Source organism: Balaenoptera ricei, chromosome 5, assembly GCF_028023285.1.
Source record: "Balaenoptera ricei isolate mBalRic1 chromosome 5, mBalRic1.hap2, whole genome shotgun sequence".
In the NCBI taxonomy this organism is placed as follows: Eukaryota; Metazoa; Chordata; class Mammalia; order Artiodactyla; family Balaenopteridae; genus Balaenoptera; species Balaenoptera ricei.
The window spans coordinates 45,561,193-45,574,470 of NC_082643.1; the positions used below are offsets into that span (position 1 = coordinate 45,561,193).

The following is a 13,278-nucleotide window of genomic DNA, read 5'->3' on the forward strand; positions in this document are numbered from 1 at the left end:
ATTTATATCTGTCTCAAAGTTGAATATAAAGACATTTTATAAGTTATGCTTTTGTGAATTCCCTGAAGAACTCTCTGTGCCTCTGTAGATAATCGAGAGCTGACCATGTTATTCAGCCAGATGTTCTATCCTCAGAGGATGGAGGAAAGAAGTAGGCACTATACTCACTGATTTCCAAACAATGTGCCTGATAAGATCCAGCCCATTTTCTTCAAATTAGCCAGGGTTCTCATGACCTAAAAGGAAATGAATAGGGGTTTCCTCATTTCATAATGAAGAATTCAAGACCGCCAGGCCAGCAATCTGTCTTAAGCTCACAAAGTTAATAAGCTTGTCTCTTATTAAGAAGAGACAAGCATTAAATGCCTAGACTCCTGAGCAAGTAGTCCATTTGTCTAACTGACCAACGAGTCTGTCATAAAAGACCAGCAAACATATAAGCTCTAATAAGGGGTCACATTCAACTAGAGCACATCAGCCATAACCAGTATCTGCCCTTGGCAAAACTGTGTCAAATTAAAGTGTATTGTAGTGGACAGAGCAGTGCTTCACACAGACCTTCTAGCACGCTGCCCTCAGCTGTCAGCCCTTTCGGGAAATTGCCCTTGGCTGAACAAAGGCATCATGCCTAGGGTCTACCCAGCTTCAGAGTTCCCCACTGGGTTTGCTGAGACCTTTGTTGAACTTGCACCACAGCCCAACTCTCCCTCTGCTCAGTCCTGCACCCTTCCCTTCCCCTCTCCAAGTGGAGATCCCAGAGCATGCCCTAATAAACATCCTGCCTGCTAATCTCCATCTCACAGACTGCTTTTTAGGGAGACCACCCTGCGACCTGTGTGATCTTTTCCTTCGCATTGAGTGTCTTCATGATCTAAGTGTTCATTTCTCTCCTATCAAAATCTGCTTTTGAAATTAATAGAAGACAAGAAGATTCTGCTTGTAGGAAAGGGAATGAATAAATTCATTCTCTCTAAGGTGTAACAGACCAACGAATATAATACTTGAAATTTCCAACTTTCCCGTTTGCGGTGACTCTTACACCCTAGTATCCCTCGAGGGTTTGTCTATTATGATTCAAAGCCTTATGCTAAAAACAGAGCTCTAATAAGTGAAATTTCAGGCATCAGTATAAAAATGGATAACAGTGGGGCCTCACCTTTCTAGATTCATTTTGGGAAATTGCTATAACTGTCCATATGTAATACCGTACACCCCATGCTGGTCGCCCTGCCAACAGCCTTAGAAGTCAGGGCTCTAAAAAAGTCATTGTGCTTCATTGTGACAAACGCAGCATCAGGCAAACTTTGGTGGAGGGGACCCATTAGGAGTTACCTCTTTAGTAGAAAAATATTGATGCAACAATGAAGAATGTCACAGCATGGGTAAGTCACCATGTTTTGAGTCTTTCATTTTCCATAATTAAAGTGAACATATTATCGGAAGGTTTAGAAAGCCCACTCAAAGTCATTCACAGTAGCTGCAATTAGGAAATTGGAATGCCAGCGAAAGACTTTCGACGGAACGAAATGAGACTGACCAAGCGTATAAGTACTGTCCCCTTAGAAAATGGCCAAATTAAGGATATGGACTCTCTTTGACCTTTGCCATACCTCTTTCACACTCATTCCATGTCCTGAGATTTCACTGTATGTTTGTCCTTTGGCTCAAGTGGTTCCTTGCTACAAATGTAACATTTAGAGCTACCTGTATTAATTTTTTTTAGTGAAGCCAATTTCACCCATCTCTGACTCTCATTTCTCCTCCAAACCTGTTTCTCAGGTTACCTGAGACTGTTTTTGAAGGTTGAATGGTATTGTTTAATTTCGAAGATCATTTCCCCTGGGGCTAATGTCTGAATTCTTAGACGTGTTCATTAATTTACTCTCCCCAGTGATGTATCTTAAGCTTAGTTAAAAATGCAATTAGAATCGCTCAAGTTGCGCCCACGTGGGCAACCACACGGAGTCTTCAGTAGCTGGGATTTGTTTCTCCCCTAGTGTTTTATTATACTGCCATTTAGGACAGAGAGTGAGACTTGAAATCAGGAGCAGGAAGAGAAATTCCCACCGTTAGACTTCTGTTTCCTGGAAAAAATTTAGTTGCACTAGTCAGGGAATCAGAATCATTTCCATAACTAGCTCCTTTAGAGTTTAGACCTGTTGTTCTCAACTGGGGGTGATTCTGCCAGCCCCCCACCTCCCAGGGGACATTTGGCAATGTCTGGAGACATTTTTGGTTGTCGTGACTGACGTGGGGAGGGAGGTGTGCTACTGGCCTCTGGTGGGTAGAGGCCAGGAATGCTGCAAAACATTCTAGGGTGCTCAGTACCACAACAAGAATTATCCAGTCCAAAGTGTTCATAGGCCCAACGCTGAAAAATTGATTTAGCCAAACCAAGTGGATACTAGACAATAGATATATGCTAAAGAGAGAGAAAATGTATTTTACTACTATTCAGGAGCCTTTTGTGTCTCTCCCTTGGCTTCTCTTTGTAATGCTATGACACGTGAGTCTGCTTTTCCAGCACTCTGCTTCCAAAACAGTGTTTTGGGATAAGGGCTGCAGTCATTTTTTTCTGTTGTTGTTGCATTTTCCCATCGAGTGCATATTTAGTGGATACCCTTTTTTTTTGTGCCAGGCACTGGGCTAGGTAATGGGGCTACAGCAATGTCCAAGTCTTGCTGGGTCTTTCCCTCCCTGGAGCAGAAATCTGAGAGTGAACATTGAGGTCAATCTCATGATACAGGGCTCAGTGTACAAACACGGAAAAATGACAAAAGTTTACAAACACGTAAAGATGACAAAAGATCACGAGGAAGGCATTTGGGGGGAAGATTGTAGGTGGGGTGTTTCAGTGTTACTTGTGTGAGCTGTTTGCTTCTTTGGCTGTTCTCTGTCTCCTTACTGGCTCAGTCTTGACTTTGGCTTTTCCTCTTTTTTTCTCATCACCAAAATTCTCTCCTCCTTTCTCTTTTCCCCTTTTAATTCAAACTTTCTGAATATGTACCCCTTCCTTCACAAACAAAATAAAAACACAAATAAAAATGCCAGCAATCCAAATTTAAAGACCACACCCAACGTAAACCTTAAACTTAATTTTTCTTCATTAAAGATACTTTTTTTGTATGTTTATCCATGTCTGTGTTTTCTGTCCTTTAATACTGTGTATTATTTTGGGCCAGAATATGTGCTGGCCCAGATTCTTAACTTTTTTTTTACTGCTTGTCCAAAAACAAATCAAAACCCTAGATGGGTTGACAAATATTTTTATGTTATATGAGGAGAGAGTGGGAGGAAGATTATATACATTAGATCTTTGAGCCATACCAAAGTCTCTGTTATACATTTCTTTTAGTTCTTTTGACTCTATTCAACCAAAATAAAATTATCAGTGGTATGTATATATATACACATATATATACATACACACTGTATGTATATATATATATACACACACATATATGTACATACCATACATATGTACATGCATACATACACACATATACATAATACATATGTATACATATATGGCATATATATAAAAGAATATTTATTGCAAAGCAAAAACAAAAGAATAAAATCCTGGAAACCATCAAATATCCACCAATAAAGGAAAGCATACATAAAGTATGGTATATCCATATTATGGAATGTTATACAGCTATTAAGAAGAATGAGTCAATCTATGTGAACTGACTGGAAAGATGTTGATAATATAGCCTTAGTAGTATGGTATGGTCTCAAGAAAGAAGAAACTTCTCTATGTACATGTGTAATATAAAACACACAATTAACATGTAATACATGCATTTGCATAAAAATAGAGAAAGTGTGGAAGGATGAATATAAATTTTTACTACTGGTTACCTCAGAAGAATAGGTTAGAAAGGGGATTGGCTCATTAAGAATATATATTAGTTTTGTAATTAAAGAAAAAGTAGAAAATTTTACTGAAAAAAAATTTAATACCATTATGTCCATTGAACTCTTCATAGGATAGTCCAAAAGGAACAAGCTTGCATGTAAATTCCAACGGGCCTTGAATGCCAGAGTGCCTTTTTAGTGGCTCATGAGGCTAAGAAAATATTGACACAACTGTAAAAAGTCAATCACAGGGAGAACGAGTGAGCTAAGGAGAATGGGGATGAGACGGCAAGAGCCCTGATACTGCTGTTCAGACTCACACATCTCATGGATGGGGAGAAGCTCCGCTCCATCACTCAGGCTATTCACAGGTGTCATTTGAAAGATTTTGGCATTTGACAACTTGCACATATCTCTTCAAGATAAAGAGAGTGCCGTGTGTGGTTGATAAGGTGGGTTTTTGAGTCAGACTGCTTCACTTTCATTCCCGATCTAACTATTTCCTAGGTATGACAATTAACCTAATTGTGCTGTGGTCCTTTATTTGTGAAATAAAGATAAATAAGAGTCTTTACTTCACTGGATCATCATTGGCCCATAGTGAATGTTCTGACTTGGAGGGGGTGGCAGTGGGAGCAGTGAAGGGCAGATACTTTAAAATCCAGAGAAATCAGTGGGGTCAAAGGAGGTGGTACCCACCTTGGACTGGAGATGCATGGGGCAGGGTCAATATCATTACACTTTGCCAGTTCTAATGTGTCTCCCACCTTCTTGTTTTGCAGACCACCATTCTCAGCACATTGGCTAGTGAGAAGTCCTTATCTGACTGCAAAAAGGTAAGTCAGCCTCCAGAAATTGCAGCCTGCTGTCAGAGTAATAAAAAGCTTCAGAATTGATGACATTCGGTTGAAAAAGCTGTGGTATCAATGAGAATGTTCTGCTGACATATTGTAGTCCTCTTTCCTCAGAGATGGAAATTCGAATGGTTCTCTTTAAGGCTGTGGAAAACTCTGTTATTGTTTGACAGCCTCTTCTTCTAAAGAAGCTCTGTTTCCATATATTTCTATCTCGCTATTATCTGATATTTTATTCTGCAAGGTGAGCATCAAGGGAGTTCAGGGCAAGCTGCATTGCAGGCGTCTCTATCTTTGTTTGCAAATGTAAATCTAATAAACCTAAACCCAATACAATATAAAAATGATTTCATATTTGGAAAGCTGATCATATAGCATAAAAATCTGGTTTGGATTCACCAGAGTCAAGTTTGAGAAGCTGTCATGCTTTGCGAAAGGATTAGCCTCGCTGGCATCTGATGGAAGCCGTCCTGTAATGGATCATGTCTGAGGGCTGCCTGCTAGAGCAGCAGCAGCGTGTCTAATTCCTGGCCTTCGCAGTCCAGGGGGCACTTTTATCCGCCTCTTTAATCTCGGGTTTAACTAGATCTTCTCCTTCTGGAGGGGACAGAAGCGATTTCACAGTCTGAAAGCTCAAATAAATTCTTTGACGCTATCTATTGATATGGAAAACCAGGTGCATAAGGAGTTGACCTGTGCCTGGTGTATTAGTTACTTGGCATTTCTAAGGATTTGATACCATGACATTGTTTGCTGGGCTATTTCCGTTTCTGAATTTGCTTGATATGGAAATAGGTAGCGGGGAACTTCATCTTTAAAGGTGGTGTGAGGGCCCACTGTTCTGAATGCCATCGTTTCATTATCTTGATCGTTTTTTTATTGCCTATTAAGTCTCCATCTTGATTGAGTTCTGCTGTGTTTGTCTTGCTCTCAGCTCCCTGAGAGCAAAGTCCATGTGGAATTCTTAAAATTATACAGCTTAGAGAACAAAAGGACTTTAGGGGTTCTCTAGTCTCCCCCTTTTCCCACAGCGGGACTGCCATCGATATAATTTATAAATAGACCTCTAGCCTCCACTTGAATATTCTACTGATGGGAAACTTAATGACCCTACCTGTTCGCTAGTGAGACAAAGGATTAGAGAGTTAGTTCTTCATTTTACCGAGCCAGTATCTGCCTCCTTTTGATTTCTGCCTACCGATTTAAGTGTGAAGCCAGTTAATATGCTTTCTTCTGAATCTTCTCCCCACCCCATTGCAGGGCTATTCATTTTTCTTCTTTATTTCTAATAGGACATTGATAATGATTGATTTCCAAAAGCGTGGCTGCTGGGAGCTGGCTGTGTGGTTTCAAAAAATGGCTCTGCCACTTGTTACTTACGTGACTTTGGATTGGTGACATAACCTATTTGTGCCTTACTTTTATCATCTGTAGAATGGGGATAATAGTTGTACATACCTCATGAGGTAGATGAGTTAACATACATAAAGTGCTTAGAACAGTGCCCAACACATAGAAGTGCTATATTAGCTATTATTATTATGGCTTCTAGACCAGGTTATCCTTTTTTGGGGGGACATAGTTTTTATAACCAATGTCAAGAATTGTGCTTTTTAATCTTCATTCAGCAAGCTGTGTTTACAAACTTTGTGTATGGCAGGCACAGCAGAAGATATGGTCTATGATGAAATGATAAGCTGTAGGCATTCTTGAGTGCAGCACTAACATTCTACTAATACACTGTAAGATGGCGCAGGTTTCTATTTAAAAGCCATATCCTTCTGTTGACCACGTGAAGCTTAATGTCCTTCCATGAGCCCTTAAGACATTTTTACATGAGCTGGTATTAAAACATGAATCTTTTTTATATTTATGTAAATGATTCTTTTATTATGGATGCAGGCCATTATGTTTATTTTTATTCATTTCAAAATTTTTAATCAATTAAGATAATTTAGGGCTTCCCTGGTGGCCCAGTGGTTAAGAATCCGCCTGATAATACAGGGGACACAGGTTCGAGCCCTGGTCCAGGAAGATCCCACATGCTGCGGAGCAACTAAGCCTGTGCGCCACAACTACTGAGCCTGCACGCCACAACTACTGAAGCCCACGGCCCTAGAGCCTGTGCTCCGCAACAAGAGAAGCCACTGCAGTGAGAAGCCCGTGCACCACAATGAAGAGTAGCCCCCACTCGTTGCAACTAGAGAGAGCCCGCATGCAGCAACGAAGACCCAACGCAGCCAAAAATAAATAAATAAAATAAAATTTAAAAAACAATTTAAAAAAATTAAGATAATTTATAAACCCAGGCCTGTTATCCAACTTATTACCACCTCTCCCAGTTCTACGTCATGTACAAATTAGAGTAGCGTAGTTGGTCTCTATGATTTCACTTTCATTCATCCATTCATCCATGTTGTCCATTCATCCAGTGAATAAGGGTTCACTGAGCATCTGCTATGGGACATGAACTGGAATATGTGGTAAACAAGTCACATCTGATCTTCACCCTCATAGATCTAGTAGATGGTCATTAAATAAGTAAAATTGTCATGGATAATATATTGTGATAGCAAAATTGTGATGGATAATATGATTTTTCTAAGTTGGGAGGTTAGAGATCATATACCAGGAGAAGCTAACCTAATCATGGTCAAGGAAAACTTTCCTGAAGAAGTGACTTTCACACACAGTAAATGAATGGGATTTGGCTGTGCGAAGACAAGGTAGAGGCAGAAAAACAGCAACTGTGAAAGTCTGGAAGTGAGAGGTAGAGAATTACAAAATGTTCAGAGTGTCTGGAAATTACAACTTGAAATCGAGGATGGGAACAGTGAGATAAAAGGCAGCCTGGTCATGAAGGGCCTTGTAAAACCATAGGAAGAGTTTAGATTTATTGTGAGGGTAACAAGAAATTTTTAAAGGACTTTGAACTTGGGAGGGTAAGTACGTATGATGTGATATGATTTTTATTGTGAGATCACTTGGCTACTGAACACAGAAGAAGCAAAATTTTAGTTATGAAGTCTAGGTGAGAGGCTATAATCTAGGCAAGAGATGGTAGTGGCCAGAATCAGAAAAATGGCAGTGAGGAATCAAGAGATATTTGGGTGATAAAATCAACAGCATATAATAATAGTTTGGATACATGGGAGAAGAAGTAGCTAAGGATGACTCCCTGATTTCTGACATGGGCAGTGGGCAGAATTGTGGTGCTATTTTCTAAGACAGGAACAGGGATAGGGAGGAAGTTGGTATAGTTCAGTTGAGTTCGGATGAGTATTGGTTGGTATATGTCAAATGAGTTCAGATTGGTATATGTCAAATTTGAGAGCTCTCCTAGTAAGGATGGCCAGCAGGCATGTGGGCATGTAGATTTATAATTCAGGAAAGCTTTCTGGGCTGGAGATATGAATATGGGAGGAATATGCATGTAGAGAATGATTGAAAGAGTGGGAATGGATGAGATTGCCCAGGGAGGGTGTGGAGAGTGAGAATGAGGAGGGTTTATAAGACTCTTGAGGAGTATTGATATATAAGGGCTGGGAGAAGACTATGGACCTGTGAAAGGAACTAAGACAGAGCCATGGAGGTTGAAAGAAACCAGAAGAATGTGATGTCACAAAAGTCAAATAAATTTTAAAAAGTTGTCATTAAAAATGAGGCAGTAATTAATATCAAAACTGTTGCTGGAAAAAAAAAAACCTGTTGCTGAAAGGTTAAGTAAAATAAGGACTGAAAAGCATCCATTAGGTTTATCAATATCATAGGTCGTGTTGGTTTTAGCGAGAGCAAAGTGATGGGTGTAGAAGCCAGGTTGCAGTAGATTTAGGATTGAGTGAAGAAGGAAATAAAATGGTAACATAAAATCTTCTTTAAAGGAATTTGTTGCGAAAGGAATGAGTAGTTGGAAGGGGGCTATAGGGTTGAAGGAGGGTCCCTTAGGATAGATTTGAGAGAGCATGTTTAAATGCTGTTAGAAAGAAGACAATGGAAAGGTAAGGAGTAAGGTTCTTAGAAAAGAGAGGGGGAAATCTGTAGAGTGAGGTTTTTGAGAAGATTGAAGTCTTTGAATTCTAAAGCACAGAATTAACCTTAGGCTGATGGAGGGACACGTCTTGCTCTCTAACAGGAGGGAAGGAAGAAAGGATAGAACTCATGTAGGTAAGAATTATGGGAGCAGGGAGCCAGAATGGGGACATGCCACTACATGACTCTGGTCAATTCGTCTACTTTATTTTCTGTTTTTGTGTGGGGAGGTGGGATGATTGTTCAACCAGCTTTGAGTCTGCACAGCTATACTATTTCAACAGGATGGAATCTACAGATATTCCCCCTCATATTTTGCTTAGATATTGCCATTCACATGATCAGCAATCTCTGGGCAATCTTGCCTGTACAAATAAGGTCTTTTTAAAGAAAATCACTCTCAAGTCTGTCCCAAGTATTCATGATCTCTTCTGAGGCCTAGATCTGTGTTGCTGACTAACTAGTAAGCAGATCTTGTCCACATATTCTCTCCCATCCTGACCTTTGTTTTTCTTCTCTTATATTCACCACTTCAGTTAATGGCTTCACCATTCCAAACTAGAAACCTTGGTGTTATCCAGGACTCCTCCCTTTCCTTTCCTTCCCACATCCACCTAGCTATCAAATCCCATCAACTCCATCTTGAAATGTTTCTAGAATCTCTCCATCATCTCTTTCCTTGCTTCCTCATCCATCTTTTGAAAGGTTGTAACAACTCCCTGCTTGCTCTTTCCTTATACCAAGTTTTCCCTTCTCCATTCCACTTTCCAAAACACTGCCAGGGTTACTTTCCAGAAGACAAGCAAGAAACACAGCCATGTGTGTCAAACCCTTACTTAAGAACATCTAAGGGATTTCAGTTTTTCTTCAAAATAGCCCCCAAACTCTGCATCACTTGGTCAGTCATTCCCATTATCTTTAGCCACATCCCCTGATGTTCTTCTAGGTGCTGGGGTCTGGAGGCCTGGAGCAGACTGCTAGAATGCCCTTCTGCGCTCTCATCTGCTTGGAAAACTTACTCTTCTGTGGAGGGACCCCTCCCTTTGTCACTTTCTTTTCAAGCATTTTTAAAAGACTTTCTTGGTTTCTCCAGGAAAGATGAGTGGTTTTACCTCCTTGCTGGGTTCATAACATTTTGTACCGACTCCAAGTATAACCTAACAACAACCACACAACTTGTCAAATGTTTACCATGTTTGCAGCCCTGTGAGAAGTGCTTTGCATGGATTATCTCATTTGATTTTTATAACGGCCCTCACAGGTAGGTAATAGTATTACTGCCATTGAGAGGTTAAGAACTTGTTGGAGGAAACTCCAGTAGAAGTTGTTGCAGCCAGGATGTGAATCCAGGCTCTCTGACCTCAGAGTCATTGCTTTTAGTGTTTGTCACCTCCTCTGCTATTGGATTCTAAATCCTTATTTATGGGTCCAGCTTCCCCCTAAACTATCAGCTCTTAGAGGGGAGGAACCATGACTGATTCTGTTAGGAATAATAAAAAATACCCCACAGGTAGTAAGATCTCAATAAAGGTCTATTTAATGACTGGATTTGCTACATACATGGTTGTCCCTTAGCATAATATTATTATGAGGCCATTTTGTTCTAAAAAGTGTTTGTTTTTTTTCCTTTTCATAGGAGTTGAGAAAAGAATATTTTATATTCAGTGTTCACTATAAAGGTAATTTCTACATTAAAATAAGTTGTTAATGGATAGCTGGTGGGGATTGAAATGTTTAGCTTAGCCAAAGATAGCAAATATTCTAAGGCTTACTTCCTACCTTATACAGTTGTAAGAACCCTATTCTTATTTTCAGCCAAAGACCAATTCACTCCATAATTTGGAAAACCTAAAAACATCTAGGTAATATACATAAATTCATTCATTCATTCATAAGTATTTATTGAGTACCTCCTATTGCAAAGCAGTTGTTATTGTTAACATGTTATAGAGGAAAAACGAATATGCCAAGACATGAGATGACTTGCTCTAGGGCACATGTTAAACTCAAGGCAGACTCTTAGAGGAACGGCCTAATTCAGATCTTCTGATTTTCTCTCTCTAAAACCACTTCACCCCACAGTTTTTAACTAGAGTTGACACATGGAGGGTATGTATTGGGTGGGCGAGCTACAGGGAATGATCCTCAAGCGTGCTTCATGATGTCTCCTGACACCTGTTTTATGTTCATGGATATTTATATTTTTGTGTCTTGATTCTTTTCCATCTCTCAGTGTAAGATACTTGGACCCAGATGTGTTTGACTCAACAGGTTTTGTGTGGGGATATTCTGACCTAGCACTATTGAACTTCCAGCATTTTAATTGGAAGTTATATGTAAAACAGATATCCTTACCCCTTCTCCAAGACTCCTCACTCTGACCCTGCCCCCCACCCCTGGGGCACAGGTCAGAGATAGGCAAGGGGTGACAGATAGGTGAGGGTGATGGATGGGGTGAAGGTCAGGGATAAGATGAATCCCAGAGATGGGTCAAAGGTTAGAAATTTCCATTTCACAAATTACTTGGAAATGAAAAGCAGTGGTTTTCCAGTTTGACATCAAAATGCCCTACCTTATCCTGCTGTAAATTCCATCTACATATGGTAACCTAGACTCCCAACCATATAATAGTAGTCATATAAATAGGTTTCTCAGGTTGGAGAGTTTATTTTAAAAAGTCAGCTGTCATTTGATGGTTTATTGTACCTTGTGTGTGTGTGTGTGTGTGTGTGTGTGTGTGTGGTGGGCTCCATTTCTCTCTCTGTATGTCTCTCTCTGTCCTCTCTCCTTGGACTTCTGATATCTTAACCCATATAAATGACAACCTTTAAAAAAGTAGTACATTTAGGAAATGTATCCTTATCATGTTAGAAGGTATTGGTTTGGGGAATATGTGCGAACCTAGAGGAGATCCGTCTGTTGATGGTGGTAATTTGTGGGAGTATTTGTGACTGTGTTGACTGTCCTTCTCTTCCATCTGACCGTTTGCTTTGACTCGGTCTCTCCACTGTTACCAGTGATGTATGAGTATGCAGAACACGTGCTTATGTAATTGCTTAACCCACTGGTTGATGTTTTTATTTTTAATAGACATAGGCTGTGCTTCACTCACATAGGCAAGGTAATTTTCCTTCAGGAAGAGGTGATTAAAATAGTCAATGTAATGGGCTTTTGGAAGTTTTTCATCCATGTTGATGAATGGGTCTCTGTGTAAACACAGCCCAAGATTGTAATATCAGTGGTTAAGATGTTTACTTACAGTTGGTTCCTCAGCCTTTGAGACTATATTATATCTGGCTTCCTCTTTTAAAGACCAAGACTTAATGTCTAGACGGCGTTCACTGACCTCCACAGCCGGCTGGGCAGATTCCCATGACTCTTGGCCTCTTGGCAGAATTTCCAGGCTGGTAGGTCATGGTTGCTTCTTCCCATGCCCTGAGAAAGGGCACGAAGACCAAATCAACCCTGTCAGCATCGAGGAAAATTTTCAGTTCCCCCCTGAGAAAGACAGCATCCCATGTTCTGGAGCAGTCACAGTGAAGGGTATCATTTCAAGTACATTTAAATGCTGTTTACTTTTTAAATAGTTGTTTTGGAAGCTACGAAGGTTCGTTTTTGGCAGAGTGCTGTTTTGCTGACTTGCTGTAAGGCTCTCTGCTGGGTAAAGGATGATACATACATATTTGCAAAGTTCTATCCGTTTTATCGTATGTGCCAACACAGGCCATCAATTTATAGGAAGGAAAGTTGTATTGCTTTAAACAGAGGGGCACCATTGCAGCCAGCCCCTCCCCACCTTCCTCCCACTTCTCCTCTCACTCCCCCAGCGAAGAATGGGCTCAGTGTTCATTTGCGATATTTGGGATAAGGATGGGTGATTCTGGATTCCATACACTCTCCTCTCAACTCTTATTGGTTGGTTTGGGTTCTTATTGTTGCATTTTCCCATCCTACTCTCCTGAGAGGCAGTATGGTGCAGGGTTAAGATCACAGACTCTGGAGACCAATGTCTGTGACTGGAGTCCCAGCTCTACCACCCATGAGCTCTACAACTTTGCCCAAGTCACTTAGCCTCTCTGTGCCTCACTTGTGTCATGTATAAAATGAGACAAATAATGGTATCAACCTATGGAATTGAGGTAAGGATTGAATAGGTGGACGCACATAAATTCTTAGAACAGTGTCTCAGTAAGAGATGTTCATTATTATTCCATCCCTGTGCTTGCAGAGAATAATTTGAGCTTTGGTATTTTGAATTCCACTTAATCTTTTTGCTCTAAAAGACCAACAATATTAAGGAAAGTACATCAATAGACTTGGGCTAACGTCAGCATTTGGAAAAAATGTAAACAGTAATTACATTGGAGAAGTACCCTCATATGGGCCTCTAATTCTTATTTACTCTAATTCTTAATTAGAATGCACTCAAGTTCAATATTGTTATGAGTTCCAGCTCCGTAGAAGCAAATAACTTCTTAATAAATGAAAGATAAAGCCTTCTTAATTGTACAGTGAATATACTTTTCTGTAT

General features: G+C 40.1%; 1 protein-coding gene across 2 annotated transcripts in view; it reads left to right on the plus strand.

Moving 5' to 3' along the window:
- RASGEF1B (RasGEF domain family member 1B) overlaps nt 1-13,278 on the plus strand; it is a 567,483-nt gene that overhangs the window by 214,045 nt on the left and 340,160 nt on the right. For both annotated transcript variants that reach the window (XM_059922778.1, XM_059922779.1), the window contains one exon: nt 4,647-4,700. In XM_059922778.1, the coding sequence (XP_059778761.1) occupies nt 4,647-4,700 (54 nt within the window). The remainder of the gene's footprint in view (nt 1-4,646; nt 4,701-13,278) is intronic.